Source organism: Lissotriton vulgaris, chromosome 3_1, assembly GCF_964263255.1.
Source record: "Lissotriton vulgaris chromosome 3_1, aLisVul1.2, whole genome shotgun sequence".
Classification (NCBI taxonomy): Eukaryota; Metazoa; Chordata; class Amphibia; order Caudata; family Salamandridae; genus Lissotriton; species Lissotriton vulgaris.
The window spans coordinates 185,885,476-185,904,258 of NC_141689.1; the positions used below are offsets into that span (position 1 = coordinate 185,885,476).

The 18,783-nt window shown below is 42.8% G+C and overlaps 1 protein-coding gene across 1 annotated transcript in view; it reads left to right on the plus strand.

Annotated features, from left to right (window-relative positions):
* The first annotated feature begins 926 nt into the window (after positions 1 to 926).
* LOC147726186 (sperm microtubule inner protein 6-like) overlaps positions 927 to 18,783 on the plus strand; it is an 86,310-nt gene continuing 68,453 nt past the window's right edge. Inside the window, exons 1-2 of the mRNA XM_086962896.1 lie at positions 927 to 1,108; positions 18,334 to 18,423. Of these exons, the coding sequence (XP_086819022.1) occupies positions 927 to 1,108; positions 18,334 to 18,423 (272 nt within the window). The remainder of the gene's footprint in view (positions 1,109 to 18,333; positions 18,424 to 18,783) is intronic.

The following is an 18,783-nucleotide window of genomic DNA, read 5'->3' on the forward strand; positions in this document are numbered from 1 at the left end:
TATGTCTCCGGTTTTACTGATTGGATTTTTGTTGTTTTGGTGTCAAATAATTTATTACATGTTACTCTATTTTTCTAAATTGATCTGGTACTTTTCTTGTGTTGTGTTTTCACTTTATTACTGTTAGTGTGCTACATAAAAATGTTACACATTGCCACTAAGTTAAGGCTGAATTGCTTCAGTGCAAAGCTACCAGAGGTTAAGCACAGGCTAATGTAGTGAGTTTTTGTGATTCACCCTCATGAAGATGGTGCTGTTGCTTGAATAGGGTTCCATTCCCCCTCAACCAAAACCACAAATTTTCACAATAACTAAATAAACACCTGACAATAATAATACAGTCGTAATACCACACCTCCCGATTGCAGTCATTTTAGTACCACATTGGGAGCATTAGCCCTGCCAGTAACATAGTAGGAGCATTACTCCTGCCATCGATTGCTACAGAAATAATGTTTTGAGAATATAAATTACCAGACTTTACTGTTTTCCACAAGATGTTTTACAGCAGGACAGAAAGATACCACATGTATTCAGATTTTCCATACCGAAATTTCACATATTTCTCATGTTCTAAACTGTTATAAAACATTTTTCTCATTCATATTTCTCAATGTATTGTCTGGCAAAATGTGCATGGGAAAAATTATATTACAAATTACTACTCTACTCAGCATGCCAAGCGTGGGTAAAAACAACATTTGCATCCTAACCAATGATAATCAGAATGAGGGCCTACGCTGCAGGGATGGTTTCTGGGTAAGTGATGTGGAGGGAAGACATTGCAAACATAGTAGGTTGACCCACCCTCTAGGGTCATCAGCTGTGTAAATGCTTCTCACACTTTGAACCTGAGGCCATATGAAACTAACTTGATTTTTTGTACTATCCTTTCCATCTTCCTTCTCGTTCCAGACAGAGGCACAATGGAGGGAATGCTGAACGACTTAGAGAAACTTCGCTCTGCACTCTTTTCATCCAACTGCAATACAGGTTACTCCAGTGCCTCCTCTGGACGTACCTCCATACTGAATGGGGTGGACCCCCGGCTAGATCCAGCACCAAAAACTGAGAGGAAACTGAAGCTATTCATGAACAAGATTGGCAGGTACTGCAAAGGAATCTAAAGGGCCTGCCTTATTGTAACATATATTTCAAGAGCATTATATCAGAATGACAACAATGCATGTATGAAACTATACAAGCATGGGCCAAAATGTGGTGCTTTGTGTTTAGCGCCTTGGCTGTGTGATGCATGCTCTAAAATCAGTAGCGGCTGCTCCCAGCATAGAGTGGCAGGGCATGGGAATGTGAGGTGGGGGACGGGGGCACAGACGTAAAAAAAAAAGAAAAAAAGACCTTACCTTCTCCTTGCAAATCGGCTCTCTTCTCTTTTCTGCTGAGGCTCCCAGGCTCCCCTTTGGCCAATCATGCATGAGAGAGGCGCTGGGATTGGCCTGAGCAGGCTGGTTTTCCACTTCAAAGGGGACTGGGAGCCAATGCCTGCTATCCTTTCCACCCAGCAATGCACCTCGGGTAGGGGAGATGTCAGTGCACATGACGGTTTTGCAGTCCTGAGACAGCTGGCCAAACCGTCATGCGCACTGAGTGCAGGGTCACCACTCCTCCCATGACTACCGCCCGCAATGGCCCCACCCACAAGATGCGGCAGGAAAGGAGGAATGAAACAATAATAAACACATTTTATTATTGTTTTATTTTTCAAAATTTTAACCCGCTGAGTGTGGAGATGCGCCTCCGCCATAGCGGAGGAGCCACCACTGCCTAATATATCTAAATATATCACAGGATGGTAAATATAACAGAAATGTTGTATGAATAGCTAGAATATATTCCATCTGTTGTGTTTTGTTGAATTATGCTCAGGTCCTAACTTAGGAAAAATTCTCACTGCATGCTCAAGAATGGCTGTTTAATAGTAAAACATGAGCACAAAGATGCAACCATTCAGTACAGACATATTTTTTGCCTTGTTGGGTAATGTTGAGTGTCGTTGCCTTGTTACATTATTAAGGTTTGGAAGCGGGGGGTGATTATGAAGATTCCTAAAGACTTCTCACTGTGTTAACACGCATTGGCAATACCAATAGGTCTCGCCTTTGGCATCTATTCTATTTGCCAGTGCATTGTGGTGAGGCTGTGCAGCATCAGCCAAAAGAGAAAAAAGCATAATAACAGTGTCTACTGACGATCAAGTCATTTTGTATGCGCTAGCATGCTTGATGTGTTAAAAGCATGCATCTCTGTGCAAGCTCGTGCTTAGAAAAGGACTCGGTCACCATTTGTTTTTAATTTGCTGATCCAAGATGGGTCTGTAAAAAAAAGCAAAATGAAATTCCTGGTAGCGCTTAACCAATTTTTAGCAAGTTGAGTGCCCATTGGCTATTGTGGCCATGCTCTCCTAAAATGAATAAAACATCACAGGGGCACAACAGACCACGTTTGCCACAGAGGTGTGTGTGGGTGGCGTAGGAGGAGGAAGTAACAGTAGTGGGTGAGGAGTAATGATCAACTAAAAATAAAACAAGACCTATGGTAGAGGGATCCTTTCTGTAGCCACTGTGTGTGTGGCATGCCATACAGACCCTAAGCAAGGCGTTGTCGCCATATTTAAACAATAAAGAGCGGCGTGCTGCGGTGCAACAACTCTCGGAGGCAGGTGTGACTCTGCTGGGCTCCCATTTAAGGATTCCCGCTCTTGATCAATCGCAGCATGAGCGCACCGAACAAATGCAAGGCACGCCACAAAGGGAGAGGAGGAGGGACGAGGAAGGTTGTGGGAGTAAAGACAACAAGGACAACGTGTAGTGCTCGTGTTTGAACATGATAGCTATCCATAAAGGAAATGAGGGCAGCAGCGGGTAAGCGACAAACGGCGCAAGACCATTAAATGACAAAAGAGTGCGCCATACAAAGGATAAATCAACCTGACAGTAAGGGTATATATAACAGCGGCAGTCCACACTAAAGTGAAAACATTCCTAAAGGTGAGACAAAGAACAGCATTTCATGCATAAAAAGAAACCATTTTTGAAAGGCACACAAAGCAACAAATGGAAAGTGGTAGATGTGGCCTTAGCCCACAGAGGGATTACAGCATGCCTCGCAGAGCAGCGCATGTGCGCTGCCTCTAGGCTCAACCTAAAGTTGACAGGTGGCATGGAGTGTCCCTTGGCCTTCTTCCTCAGGGGCGCACACCTTCTTGTGGGCCCCTCATCAGTGTTAGGAGTCCGCACATCCTTGGAGGCCCTTGATCTCCTTCGGTAGTCTTCACCTCCTTGAGGGCCTCTCACATGTCACTAGGGCCCAGCCCTTGGAAAATTCCTAATTTCTTCACAGTAGCTTGGCTGATTTGCTCTGTGCAAACTCTTACATTAAAATGTCTTCCAATAACAAAACAAACGTTTAAAAAACAAACATTCACAGATTATATGTAACTGACATGTGTAACTAGCACTATATTATCTAACGTGTTAATTGCCCATATTACTACTCTGATGAAGTTTGAAATCGACGGCGGTGCAAATTATACTTATGTCAGTTACGTATAATTGACGAATTTTTAGGTTTTTTATTTTTAAATGGTAGTCCTTTTCAGTGAATGTCTAAGGTTCTTTTTAAAGTAACTTAAAATCCTACTACTTCCCTAACGTATAACTGCTATTTTTTCATTGAATATGCGTGTGCAGAAGTTTTATGTATATATATATATATATATATATATATATATATATATATATATATATATATATATATATATATATATATGTGTGTGTGTGTGTCACATCAGGTTCCCAGAGATACAACCTTCACAGGGAGCGACGCAGTATCGGGAAACAGACTCCGCAGGCAAGACTTGTTTCTTACTGATGTTTATTTAGTGCATCAAATGTCCAAATGACACGTTTCGGCTGCCAGATATGCGGCCTTGATCACATATATATATATATTGGCAAATTCCAACTCCCGCTACTTCCAACCTCCACACGGCAGTGGCGAAGAAGGAGACTCAGACCCTACAGAACTTCTGGCAAGATATTTTTATTTCTTGCAACAACCCACCCACATTGCTTTTCTGTCCACAGGAGCCCTTGCTCACATGCCAATATATATATATATACACACGCATACATATATATTTTTTTTGACTAACAAACCAAAGTTTACAGGGACGTTGTAGTTAGGTTCAGATTTACATGCAAAAAAACATGGACAACCAGCATTTATACATATCTTAAGAAACTATAATTTGTGCCCTAAGGTAACAATAACTCACATAATGCCATGCCCAGTTTTCCCATCAATAATATTATTGCAGATGTTGCAGTGATATTATCAATGATCTCATAGAGGATGTCAGGATTGAGGTCATATGTAGGGTTACTAGCAGCACATTGCAAAGGCACAAGCTATACAGGTCAAGTCAAATCAGCTTTATTCGGTGCAGAGTATACATCCATAAAAGCATTCTAATCATAAGCTATAGTCACCTTAGGGTACAAGTTATAGATCCTTTATAGAAGTATAACTATAGCTGCTGAATTTCTATGGTATTGTGCATGTAAAATCTGAACCCTAACTATGACATCCCTGTAACATTTGTTTATTTAGTGAATTTCTAGGTTTTTTATTTCTATTTCCACTGGTGCAGGCAGAGAAACCCCTGTGTCCTGGGGTGGGCACCCTGGGACATAGCCGGAGTTGGCCCTGGGGGAGGGGGTCCCCAGGGCCATTAATGACTCCACTGGGGGGCCACATGGCCACCTCACAAGGTAAGCACACCAGACCCCAGGAGTTGGGGTTCCTGGGGCCAAAAACGCATGGCCCTCCTCCTTCTCTTATTTATTGGATGGGCCTCAGGGAGTAGCGATCCCCTAGCCAAACCAGCCCAAGAGGGGGGCTGCATGCCCCCCTGCCCTTGTAATTATTGTCTGCCCCTGGGGATATATATATATATATAAATATATAGGTATATATATATGAGCAATAAAGATTAAGTGCCAACATTTCCAGTGGTTTGTCTTTCTCTGTTTGCCTAACTTGAGTGCTATCTCAAAGACCACATGAATTCTCTGCACTTCCGCACTCAAGTTAGGAAAACAGAGAATGACAAACCACTGGATATGTTGGCACTTAATCTTTAGCACGGTGCTATCCCCGCCGAGCTGCACTTTGTAAATCCTATGCTTAAAGACTTTGCTGTACAAATGCCAAAAGACTTTGTCCATTTCTATCTCGGTGTGGATAGCACTGTGCTAATCCTATGCTTAAAAAGTTTGATAGAAAAGCAGACATTTGAGGTGAGCAAATTTAGAGTGTCGCTGGTGTTGAGGGTGCTCTATACAGGAGCTGCCTTCCACCTAAACTTGGGAACTACCCCGAATTCTCTCCTTCATTTTTGCAGAATTTATGTGTCACTCTATGACTGCAAGGGTATTGTTTTGATATATATATATGTTACAACCCACCTTGGTACATTCCGTTCACCCCTTCTCCCTGACCCCTGTTGGGTTCTCCCGTTCTGAAGCTCAGTGTAGAATGTTGAAGTGTTCTCCAGTGAGGAGAGTGGATGACCAATAAAAGAGTAATACTTCCAGCTGTGTCCTGTTTCTTCAGTACATGCTTTCTTCTAACACTGGCGACAGAACTGTGCAGGGGGCAGTAGTGGCCATCTCCCCTTTGTGTGCTCTCTCCACACATAGAATCATACAAGGACCTTGATGAAAGGACCATCTCGAGTCTGGCGTACATGATTTCAGCAAGTGAGAGGATCGCTTTTGGACCTGTCTAAACGTAAGCTGACCTTCATTTAAGCTACGAGCGGTTACTGTGGGAATGCAGTTTAAGCTAAAGGAGAGACTTAAAAGAGCGGATTGGTGTGCCTTTAAAGAAGCCTACCCACCCTGAGTGTGCATCCTGGTGTGGATTTTCCCCTGTAATTCACACGTACCTTGCTGTTGTTGAGGACCGGCGTTGGCAGAGTGTCAGCGTGAAGTCTACCTGTGGTGACCGGTACGGCGTTGTGGGCAGGGGTCCACGCGGAGGCATTCTGCCTTTGACCTGGTCGCTTACTAAGCTTGTACCTCAAGTCCGTGACTATTGAGAGAGGAACTGTTGCCAGAGCGAGCGGTTTTTGGTCAGAGCAGCGCCTCGCAAGCTTATACCGGCATTCCCCGTCAGAGTCCCTGAGGCTGATTTTCGGACGAGGATCGTATCGATGTGAGAGGAGCTTGTGCCTGGGAGAGCAGTGTCTGCGCACGGCGGTGTCTCTGAAGTTTAGCCCGCCCATCTCTGTCAGCGTCTCTGAGGCCGACTTCATCCGGGGCCTGGCGGAGTCTCTGGACGGCGCCTGCGTGTTTTTCCTCAGATCGTGTTCTGGGGAGGCTGTCCGTGTGCCTGGTTTCCGCCGGGGAAAACAGTGCCGGCGCACCAAGTGTAAAGGGCCGGAACCCAGCGTCTGCAACCGGAATCAAGTTACACTGGGAAATTTAAGAGAAGCAGCTTGTCTCTCACTAGAAAAATGTCTTCAAGGATCTCCACATAGTCGGCAGAGAGTGGTGTCACAAAGAAAAGGAACATTAGTAAGAGCTGCACACTGCTTGTGAAGCGTCTGACTGTTGGTGCTCTGCACCGTTTTGCAAAGCGTCTGACTGTTGGGTGCTATAATAGTTGGTGAACTCACCCAAACATTCTATCTTGCCTTTCCTTCGCAGTGGTTTACTGTTCATGTGTGGCCATATTTTGATGAGGGACAGTGAATATTGAGGAAAGAGGAGTGTGCCTGTTTCAGTTGTTTTTGCATGCTGGGGCTATTTCTTTCCTAGGTTACATTTTCCCCCTTGTGGTGCAGACCTTGGTCAAAATTCCTGGTCCACTATGGCAGCAGCAGGCATGAACCAACCCCCGCCCTTTCTAAATGACATAGGGGAACCTGAGATAAGCTGGAAGGAATGGGTGAAGCTTTTTGAGTCCTACCTAATAGCAATTGGGGGACAAAGGTTCAACTCTGTAAGGAAACAACATATCCTACTCCATAATCTGGGTGTTCAAGGGCGTAAAGTATATGAAAACCTACCCGTACCAGAGAGGGATGAGAATGCTGTGGGGGAAGTTGATGTGTTTGTGCAGACCATGGAAAAGTTAGAGAAACATTTTGGGGATAGAATCAACGTGGTCCTGGAGCGTCATAAATTCTTTAAAATATGTCAAGGGAAACAAGAGTCAGTACAGAATTATATCGCAGTTTTGTGGGGACTGACACAGCTATGTGAGTTTGGGGACCTCATGGATTCCCTAATAAGAGATCAATTGGTGAGGTGCACCAATAATCCACGCATCCAGGAGAAACTATTAGCTAAGAATCCAGGGCTAAAAGAAGCTATTGAAATAGCCAAGTCAGTGGAACACACAGCAAGGTGTGTTAAAGAAATGAAACCAGAAGGGGAGTTAGTGGCTACCATAAGTGATACAGAGGAGAGATCAGATGTGTACAAGATGAGGTTTAAAGAAAATACCAGTACCAAGGTAGAGCACAAAGAGAAGGGTCCTAAGTGTTACCGATGTGACAGTAACAACCATTTTGCCACCTATTTCCAATGCCCAGCCAGGTATGTCACTTGTAAGAAATGCAATAGGAGGGGGCATTTTGCCAGAGTGTGCCGTGATGGAGAGTTACACTCAAGAGATAACGAAAGAGGTACAGAGAGGGGTGCCAATAAAGAAGTAAAATGTATTGAACAGAAAATGGAAAAGTTTATTTTGCAGGTAAAGGATGTTGATGACACTGTAAATTCCATTTATCCAAAATGCGATGTACTAGTTAATGATGAACGTATTGAAATGTTTGCAGATTCCTGTTCTCCGTTCACTTTGATTAATAAGGATGACTATGTGTCCATGGGAAAAAATAAGATTAGTGATTTAAAAAATCCTGATGTCTCTCCTTCAGGATACAATAAGGGCAATATACCTTTGCTGGGGATGAAGGATGTGCGGATGCAATTTAAAGATAGGAAAACCTATGGGACAATATATGTAGTCAAGTCTGGTTCAAACCTTTTGGGATGGGTTCACCAAAAGGAGTTGGGAATCATACTGGACCCTAACAGTGCGTAACAAGTCTTGCTTACAGAAAAGTTTCCGGGAAGTGAAAAAATCTGTGAAGAATTCAAACAACTTTTCAAAGAGGAGCTAGGGTGCCTGCACAATTTCCAACATAGAATTAAACTAAAACACAATGCCAAACCTGTGGTGCATGGCCTGCGCACTGTGCCCCTTAGACTAAAAGAGCCTCTAGAAAACGAACTGCGCAAGTTGTGTGACTTGGACATTATTCAACCCATTGGCTGCTCCGAGTGGTTGGCCCCAATTGTTCTCGCAGCCAAATCCAACGGTGAAGGCATCCGCCTCTGTGTAGATTTGCGCAGTTTAAATGACTGCATCTGGGTTGAGAGACACCCTTTGCCAGTCATAAATGAGATGTTAGTCACCATGGGACCTGCAAAATACTTCATTGTAATAGATCTATCCATGGCGTACCACCAGATCGAATTGCATCCGGACTCAAGGCCACTCACAGCGTTTATCATGCCTTTCGGAGCTTTTATGTTTAAAAGGATGCCGTTTGGCCTTGCGTCAGCGGCGGCCATCTTCCAAAGAGTCATGCAGAAGATCCTGGAAGGCGTAGAACACACCATGTGTTTCCAAGATGACATCTTGGTATATGGAAAAGATTCAGAAGAACACGATAAGGTGCTAAGACAAGTCTTTAGAAAACTCATGGATGCAGGTCTAACAGTCAAAAAGGAAAAGTGCAGAATAAAAGTGCAACAAGTCGAATATCTGGGCCATTCCATCACAGAACAAGGGTGCAGACCAAAGGGAAGTTTAATTCATGCAGTGAAGGAGGCTCCAAGTCCACGTAACAAAGAAGAACTCAAATCTTTTTTAGGGCTCATGGAGTATATGTCCAAGTACGTGGACAATTTTGCTACTAAGTGCGAGCCCATGAGAGAGATGTTAAAAAAAGAAAAAGACTTTGTGTGGAGTGAGGAGCAGGAGGCGGTTGCAAATGCTCTAAAGGAGGATCTAATCAACTCCCCAGCCCTGGGTACGTTTGATCCAACTAAAAAAACCATTCTCGCAACAGATGCATCAAACTATGGATTGGGTGCCACCCTAGTCCAGAAAGATGGAGGTGAGGAAAAAGTCATTGCCTATGCGTCCAGTAGCCTTTCTCCACCAGAGAAAAACTACTCTGTAATCGAACGAGAAGCCCTGGCGTGTTTTTGGGCGGTCAGGCATTTCAAATTTTTTCTATGGGGATTGAGGTTCACAATAAGGACGGACCACAAGCCCCTCACGTATATATTTTCGGTAAAAGGTCTGGAAAATTGCAACCCACGCATCAGCAGGTGGATTCTGGGTCTAGAACATTTTAATTTTAAGATCGAACACGTGACGGGCAAATAAAATACTATAGCAGATTTTCTCTCGAGATCACCTTTACCAGAGGAGGAAGAACCTGAGGAGGCTCTGGACAGCCCAATAATGATGGTGGATTTCCCTGCCATTACAGAGAAAGAGTGGGAGGACAGTATGAAGGAAGATAAAGAACTTAAGGTGTTAATGGAGCAAGTCAAGAAAGGATGGCCCAACAAGAAAAGAGACGTTGAAGCAGAACTGGAAGAGTTTTGGGAAGTCCGGAATGAATTGAGTGTTATTGGAGGGAAAGTGTACCGTAATAACAGAGTAATTCCGCCCAGAGAATTAAGGAAGAGAGTTATAGACTTGGCGAACGAAGGTCATCTTGGGCGAAGTGCCACAAAGGCCAGGGTAAGAACAAACTTTTGGTTTCCAAAAATGGACACCATGACGGAGGAAGCTGTGAAAGAGTGTGGGGCATGCGCTAAAAATGACAAGTCAAAAATAATACACAAGTCTCCACTTTCTCCAGTAAGTGTTCCAACCAAGCCATGGAGCAAGTTGGCATTAGACATCATTGGACCTATGAAAAACCTAGGTGTGCAAAAAAGGTTCATGTTGGTTCTGATTGACTATACTTCACACTGGGTAAAACAAAAATTTGTGCACAACATCAACACCAAATCAGTGATCCAATTTCTCAAAGAAGTGTTTTGTGAAGAAGGTATACCCTCCGCATTAGTTACCGACAATGGGGTACAATTCACCTCCGAGGAAATGCAAAGTTTTCTGGAAATTTCAGGAATCAGACATGAAACCACAGCCCTTTATTGCCCCAAAGCCAATGGCATGGTGGAGAGAGCAAATAGGGTCATCAAAGAGAATATCCAGCTGGCTACTGTAAATGGACAAGATGTTGAGAATTGTTTGAGGGAATGTCTGTGGGCTTACCACACTTCGCCAAATAGAATAACTGGGGTCTCTCCTTGTGTGTCTTTACGTGGGAGGGAGCCTAGTACCAAGTTTAACCCCAGTTGGTTAAATGGGGGCGATGTCAGAGATGTAGATTGGAAGGAGGCAGGAGAGAAAGTCAAACAACATCAAACCAAGTACAAACAGTGGTATAATAAGAGACATGGTGTGAAGGTTCAAAAGTGGGAAGTGGGGGACATGGCACAAGCCAGAAAGAACACTAAATTGGGAACTGACATCAGCAAGTTCTACTCCCCCAGCAGAATTGTCAAAGTGTTAAAAAATGTTGTACAGTTTGAAAATGGTCAATGGTGGAGTTTTGACAAAATTGTAAAAGTGCAGTCATAACCTTTTCCTCCCTAGGAACATCTGTCATTCCCCTTGGGAAGCTGACCGTTTTGTTGTGAACCTATACCTGGGATACGTTTTGTGGGTACTCTTTATAAGGAAGGGAGATGTGTTACAACCCACCTTGGTACATTCCGTTCACCCCTTCTCCCTGACCCCTGTTGGGTTCTCCCGTTCTGAAGCTCAGTGTAGAACGTTGAAGTGTTCTCCAGTGAGGAGAGTGGATGACCAATAAAAGAGTAATACTTCCAGCTTTGTCCTGTTTCTTCAGTACATGCTTTCTTCTAACAATATACACATATATATGTGTGTGTGTGTGTGGGTGTGGGGGGGAGGAGAGGAGGAGGAGGAGGGAGAGAGAGAGAGAGAGAGAGAGAGAGAGAGAGAGAGAGAGAGAGAGAGAGAGAGAGAGAGAGAGAGAGAGACAAAGAAAAAAACAATATTATTAGAACAGCATTGTTGAGAACCCATGCCTCGTTTGTAATTGTTGTAAAAAGTGATATATTTTGAAAACTTAATTCCCTAACTGAGATTTGACATACAGGAACACTACTGTTGCTTATTGTTAACATATATTAAAATTTACTCTACTTTCTAGTTTCTAAGTACATTAAAGTAATATTGTTTAGTTATTCCACTTTTTCATTTTAATGTATATTTTGATGTCATTGTACATTAGTTGTCTTCCCTTTCAGGTAAAGGGAGTCTGAAAAGTTGTCCATGTCCTTTGCAATTTGGTAATGTTGCTCATAAATCTTACGGACCAGGGCACTCAGATTAATTTATTTTCACGCTGTGGCACTTGCGAGAGACAGCTTTAGCAGACTTGCAGCGCCTATAGACAATCAGATGGGTCAAAGGTCAGCTCTCCTTAGCAGTTGCCAACTGTAAGCTTCATTCACAAATTAACGACCCAAATTACACCCATCAGTTGTTGTAACTTTTATTGATGACATGTTGTGGAGAAGTGTGGCTCAATGATTAGAGCGGCAGACCCTGATACAGAGGTCTAGCCGGGACCAGGGTTCAATTCCCCGCCTTGGCGTGTCTTGGGCTCAAAATTCCACGGACCTGATAATTCTTGCCTCGGTGCCTATTCCAATCATGGAGTCCCACTCTGCAGCTCTGGGCAATAGCTTGCTTAACCTCCACAACAACATAACAAGAAGATATGCCAAAACTGATATGATAATTTCAAACACTAAATGGCATCCAGAGAAGAAAATCAATTCAAAACTGGGTAATGCTAATTAATAGCTATTTATTCAACTCAATTGAAAAAATGCAACTTATGAGTCATTTCAATCAAAATATTACGGATGCATATAGAAAAAATTGGACACAGCACGATAAAATTACAAACACACCTTCACTAGTCAGACATATCACAGTCATTCAACTCACATACACACATTCATACAAAATACTCCGCACAATCTGGAAGGGCAAGTATACCAGTGTGGGGAGTGAAGGGGACTGCTCTCTATTCAACACCGAATTTACAGAACAAGTTCTAAAAGATAGTACACTCCAATTGATTCATGACAGTAACAGGTATCAAAAATATTTTATAAAGGTTGTGTACTGGAAGTAATTACAAGTGCAGTACAAGTCAACACTTAAATGACAAGGGCAGACCACAGGGCAGAGGCCTACGTGTTTCGAATCCCTGTGAATCAAGAGGGATTCTCCTCAGGGCCAAGAATGTTCTGAAAAACAGAAAAAACAAAACCTATATGTAAACTTTTTAAAGGAAACAAGAATATTAACGAGCACTAAGCCACCAACAATACACCCAGCTTACCCTCATAGGTTGTAGAAAGAAAAGGCATGTGCAGTGTAGAAAAATCCTAAGGGGTTAGGAGAAAGGAAAAATAGGAAAACATCGGGTTGAGTGTGCGTGGAACATAATTGTCTAGGCTAAATCATTCTCAATAAATGAGGATAAATGTACCTATCGATGATGGCACAAAGTCCACAGAAAAAGAACCGGACGATTTCAGGCAAAGGACAGAAAACCTGAAAGCGGAGAATAGCATTCAGTGCTCATACTGTATAGGAGCGCTTGAAAACAATGCAGGTTATACATGGGTTTGCAATAATCTTACCAGAAACTCCCTATATACGCGTCTAACTGGGAAGGCTGGTGAGTTGATTGGAAGGCTAAATAGTTAGCCTTTAGCGACGCTGGAATCAAAGGAGTAGGATGATTAATTACAAGTCAGCTAAGACTTCTCGGTTGTACATTAAGGCAGCGGCATGTTTGGGTGCTTACCGACGGAGTTCCTCGGTGTACCCGGTCAGCATTTGGCAGAGCACTGATCCCTCGGGTATGCGACGTCGGTGTACGCTCCCTGACTGCAGTCAATGAAAGGCAATAGACGGGGTCTTGATCCAAAACTAGAATCAGAAGGATAAGATGTTTAAAGGGCAGCTAGGACTTCTCGGCTGTACATGGAAATATCGGCGATGTTAAATAGCTTACCGAAATGGAACGAAATCTGGCCGTGTAATTAGTCGGCGTTCGAGGAGCACTAGTCCCTTGGGCATGCGCAGTAGGAGTCTGCTGCCAAAGTGAGGAAACCTGCCATTTTTAAACAGTCTAAAGGCAAGGGGAACACGCCCCTAGGAGGAGACGAATTACAAGGTCTGGACCAAAGGCGACTGGGGCGCGAAATGACGTACAAGGCGCCTCAGTCTGCCTCACAATGCGATCCATGTATATATAAAAGACGGGGAATTACAAACATACTGGACCAAAAATCAAAGGCATGAAACTTGATCAACTCCTTGTTTGAATGTAGAAAAATCGAGAGTGCTTGGGGAAATTTTAGAGTTGATAGATTTCAGACAATTCATTAAGACCTGTGACGGCCGTGTCAAACTTAACGATGAGGAGTGCCTCCCTTTTGGATAATTTGGAATCCCAATCTCCTCCGCGTAGATCTCGTTCCACTTTTGAGATGATGGTCCATTTCAAATCTCTGATCTGTCTAGTCCAATGGTTTACCAATGGTGCTGTCTCGACTTTGTTCTTTATTCTAGACTTATGTTGGGAGATTCTCTGGCGGATCTCCTGATTGGTCTTCCCAATATATAGGAGTCCACATGGGGAAAAAATCCCATAGATCACATACTTAGACTTGCAGTTACTGAATGTATCGTGTTTCCACAAGATGCCTTTATGTTGAAACAGTGCGCCTTCTATCGTGGTATCACAACATAGGCACGTACCACATTTGTGGTGTCCAATGATGGGAGTTAAACCCATCAGTTGTCGTAAAGATGGTTGTGTTTCTCTTACAGTTGTCGCTCTCACTACATAGTTAGCGATGCTGTTTTCCTTTTTGAATGCAAAAACGGGAGGCTGATTAACGTGGCTACGTTTCATAGATGACGTTTTTATGGTATGGACAGGAGGAGAAGAAAATCTCAGATTATTCCATGACTGGCTTAATGCAAGAACACCGGACATTAAGTTCAGCATGTCCCTCTCCGAGAAGACAATATCATTCTTGGATGTAGAAGTATTTCCTTCTGAAGGCAAATTAGCTACATCATTATTCATAAAATCAACTGATCGCAATAAGACCCTCCTCTTTTCCAGCAACCACCCGAGGAGCCTAAAAGAAAATTTGCCGTATGGCCAATTTCTACGCGTGCGTAGGAATTGCACATCCAATGAAGATTTTAAATTCCATGACACAAATTTGGTGTCCAAACTATGCGATCGTGGGTACCCAAGAAAACTGGTGCGGAATTCAATGAAACGAGCGAGATGGACCCCAAGAGAAACCCTCCTACAGCGACGGAACAAGCCCCAGTTAAAACGCCAAGTATGTGTGACAACCTATTGTACATATGCCAACAAATTGAAAAAAATTATTGGGCAAAATTGGCATCTGGTGAAAAACTTAGACACAAGTCTGAATCAGCCTCCCCTTTTTGCATTCAAAAAGGAAAACAGCATCGCTAACTATGTAGTGAGAGCGACAACTGTAAGAGAAACACAACCATCGTTACGACAACTGATGGGTTTAACTCCCATCATTGGACACCACAAATGTGGTACGTGCCTATGTTGTGATACCACGATAGAAGGCGCACTGTTTCAACATAAAGGCATCTCGTGGAAACACGATACATTCAGTAACTGCAAGTCTAAGTATGTGATCTATGGGATTTTTTGCCCATGTGAACTCCTATATATTGGGAAGACCAATCAGAAGATCCGCCAGAGAATCTCCCAACATAAGTCTAGAATAAAGAACAAAGTCGAGACAGCACCATTGGTTAACCATTGGACTAGACTTAACCATCAGATCAAAGATTTGAAATGGACCATCATCTCAAAAGTGGAACGAGATCCACGTGGAGGAGATTGGGATTCCAAATTATCCAAAAGGGAGGCACTCCTAATCGTTAAGTTTGACACGGCCGTCACAGGTCTTAATGAATTGTCTGAAATCTATCAACTCTAAAATTTCCCTAAGCACTCTCGATTTTTCTACATTCAAACAAGGAGTTGATCAAGTTTCATACCTTTGATTTTTCCTCCAGTATGTTTGTAATTCCCCCGTCTTTTATATACATGGAACGCATTGTGTGATCTTACACAGACTGAGGCACCTTGTACGTCATTTCGCGCCCCAGTCGCCTTTGGTCCAGACCTTGTAATTCGTCTCCTCCTAGCGGCGTGTTCCCCTTGCCTTTAGACTGTTTAAAAATGGCAGGTTTCCTCACTTTGGCAGCAGACTCCTACTGCGCATGCCCGAGGGACTAGTGCTCCTCGAACGCCGACTGATTACATGGCCAGATTTCGTTCCATTTCGGTAAGCTATTTAACATCGCCGATATTTCCATGTACAGCCGAGAAGTCCTAGCTGCCTTTTAAACATCTTATCCTTCTGATTCTAGTTGTGGATCAAGACCCCGTCTATTGCCTTTCATTGACTGCAGTCAGGGAGCGTACCCCGACTGCGCATACCTGAGAGATCAGTGCTCCGCCAAAACAGAGGGACTCCGTCCGACCTCGGTAAGCACCCAAACATGCCGCTGCCTTAATGTACAACAAGAAGTCTTAGCTGCCGTGTAATTAATCATCCTACTCTTTTGATTCCAGCGCCGCTAAAGGCTAACTGTTTAGCCTTCCAATCAACTCATCAGCCTCCCCAGTTAGACGCGGATATCGGGAGTTTCTGGTAAGAATATTGCAAACCCATGTATAACCTGCATTGTTTTCAAGCGCTCCTATACAGTATGAGCACTGAATGCTATTCTCCGCTTTCAGGTTTTCTGCCCTTTGCCTGAAATCGTCCTGTTCTTTTTCTGTGGACTTTGTGCCATCATCGATAGGTACATTTATCCTCATTTGTTGAGAATGATTTAGCCTAGACAATTATGTTCCACGCACACTGAACCCGATGTTTTCCTGTTATTCCTTTCTCCTAACCCCTTAGGATTTTTCTACACTGCACCAGCCTTTTCTTTCTACAACCTATGAGGGTAAGCTGGGTGTATTGTTGGTGGCTTAGTGCTCGTTAATATTCTTGTTTCCTTTAAAAAGTTTACATATAGGTTTTGTTTTTTCTGTTTTTCAGAGCATTCTTGGCCCTGAGGAGAATCCCTCTTGATTCACAGGGATTCGAAACACGTAGGCCTCTGTCCTGTGGTCTGCCCTTGTCATTTAAGTGTTGACTTGTACTGCACTTGTTATTACTTCCAGTACACATCCTTTATAAAATATTTTTGATAGCTGTTACTGTCATGAATCAATTGGAGTGTACTATCTTTTAGAATTTGTTCTGTAAATTTGGTGTTGAATAGAGAGCAGTCCCCTTCACTCCCCACACTGGTATACTTGCCGTTCCAGATTGTGCGGAGTATTTTGTATGAATGTGTGTATGTGAGTTGAATGACTGTGATATGTCTGACTAGTGAAGGTGTGTTTGTAATTTTATCATGCTGTGTCCAATTTTTTCTATATGCATCTGTAATATTTTGATTGAAATGACTCATAAGTTGCATTTTTTCAATTGAGTTGAATAAATAGCTATTAATTAGCATTAACCAGTTTTGAATTGATTTTCTTCTCTGGATGCCATTTAGTAATTGAAATTATCATATCAGTTTTGGCATATCTTCTTGTTATGTTGCTTCATGTGCTCAGCCTTACTGATTAGAGCCAGCTCATTTTTGTTACTAGTAATCTCCACAACGGCCCCCACAACGCTAAGGATGCCTGGCATCCACCTTGGGGGTGCCCAGGAGCGGACGCCTCACAGGGAAAGCCAGGATGGGTTCCACAGCGGTATTCGTACAAGCGCCTTGAGACCCTTGCGGGTGAATAGTGCGCTATACAAGTATCAATTTACATACAACATATTGCCTGTGCATGGTCTTTTGCCATTTAATTGGTACAGTATGTGCATTACTCCGTATACAAATCAGCGTCCTGTATTTTTTTTATCTTTATGCTCTGCCACTGAGATCATTATATGTCTAGAATTTATCGTTAAAGTTTTTATTTCATAATGAAATCTAATGTCCTTTAAAACACATCTGCTGTCCCATAATTACTGCCAGCACAGCCATAGGCTTAGCTCAGGTACTCCCTACCAATCAAACTGTAGGAACTATTCAATTGCTGGCAGAAATGTTCTTGAGCTTCAATTGGTTGGCAAATGTTTTGTCAGAATTGAGATAACTAAAGCAGTTCTTGTTCCTTATTGGCTATTGGGTCTTAAAGAGACTGCACTGTTGATTTGAATTGGCAAGGGAAATGTGTTACAGTTGTTCACAAGCTGTGGTTTTCTGGAGAATGCAAAATTTCCCAGTACAATGTTAGGCTTCCAAAGTGGGTGACTGTGCCTCTTTTTCAATATCTGGATCCCTGGAGTAGATGGACGAGTCTAGTGGAAGTACAGTTAATGTTACCTGTTACAGTGGCATGAGTTTGACAGGGCAAATGACTTCCACCCTCAACCGCTTCACCTGTGACCTCCCTGGCAGCGTGTCACCCATCATCTAAGTAATGTCAGAAGGCCTGTGTCCTTAAACCACATAAGTGATGGGAACCTATCACCCAGCTTCAGTTACAGGCCTGATATGTAGCTATTTATGGGTTGCTGGCCTGAGCAGTGAAAACATATCCATTCCCATTGAGTTTGCACTGTGTGCCCAACAAATTCCACATCCTCCTTCTGAATCCAGAGGCCTTTGTGGTGTTCATCCTGTTTGATTACTGCAATGGCCGAAATGCTCCATGCATTTTGTGACTGTCCCATGATGTGAATGAGGGACTGTGTGTGCAGGTTAGGCACACTTGTTTAACACAATATGGCTGATCTATGTGTCTTCCCCTGCAACAACTTGGATAATCTAGATATGTATGCATTATTAATGGCTAGTTTTCTAACCATGTCTGAAATGAAAATTAAAACCCATATGCACAGTGTAAAGAAAGAAATTAATTGAGGACACCTTTATCTGTTACAATAACAAAATGCCCAGTGATGATTTTCATACCAATATATTTTAGCATCTAACCAGGTTTTGTATATGTTTTAGGGAAATTTCTCAGTATGACCCCAAGGGTGAACACAGAAATCTTGGACCTCCTTTTCGTGTGCCAAAGTGTAACCCCTTAACCACCGTCCGGTAAGCACATCAGACTTAATAGAACTTAATAAATAGTAGTACAAGTTCTTCCTCATGGTCTGATTTAGAAGCATTGGTGCCGAAAAATCATCCAACGCATGTAAGAAATATGAGTTCTGAACCTTTTGGATAGGTTTGCACTATAGAAATACCATATGCATACATACCTACAAATCAGTGGGTTCTACTTGCTCCACTATATGGTTAAGGAAATAATTTAGCAAGTGGACTCTCTTCCAGATGTAGCATTCCCTCCACAAATGAAAAGAATTTCCACTATATAGTCTAATTATAAAGCAGGCCTCCAGTGTTGAATTATGATAAGAATAGCCTTGAGAGATTAAACTTAGAAGCTAAAAA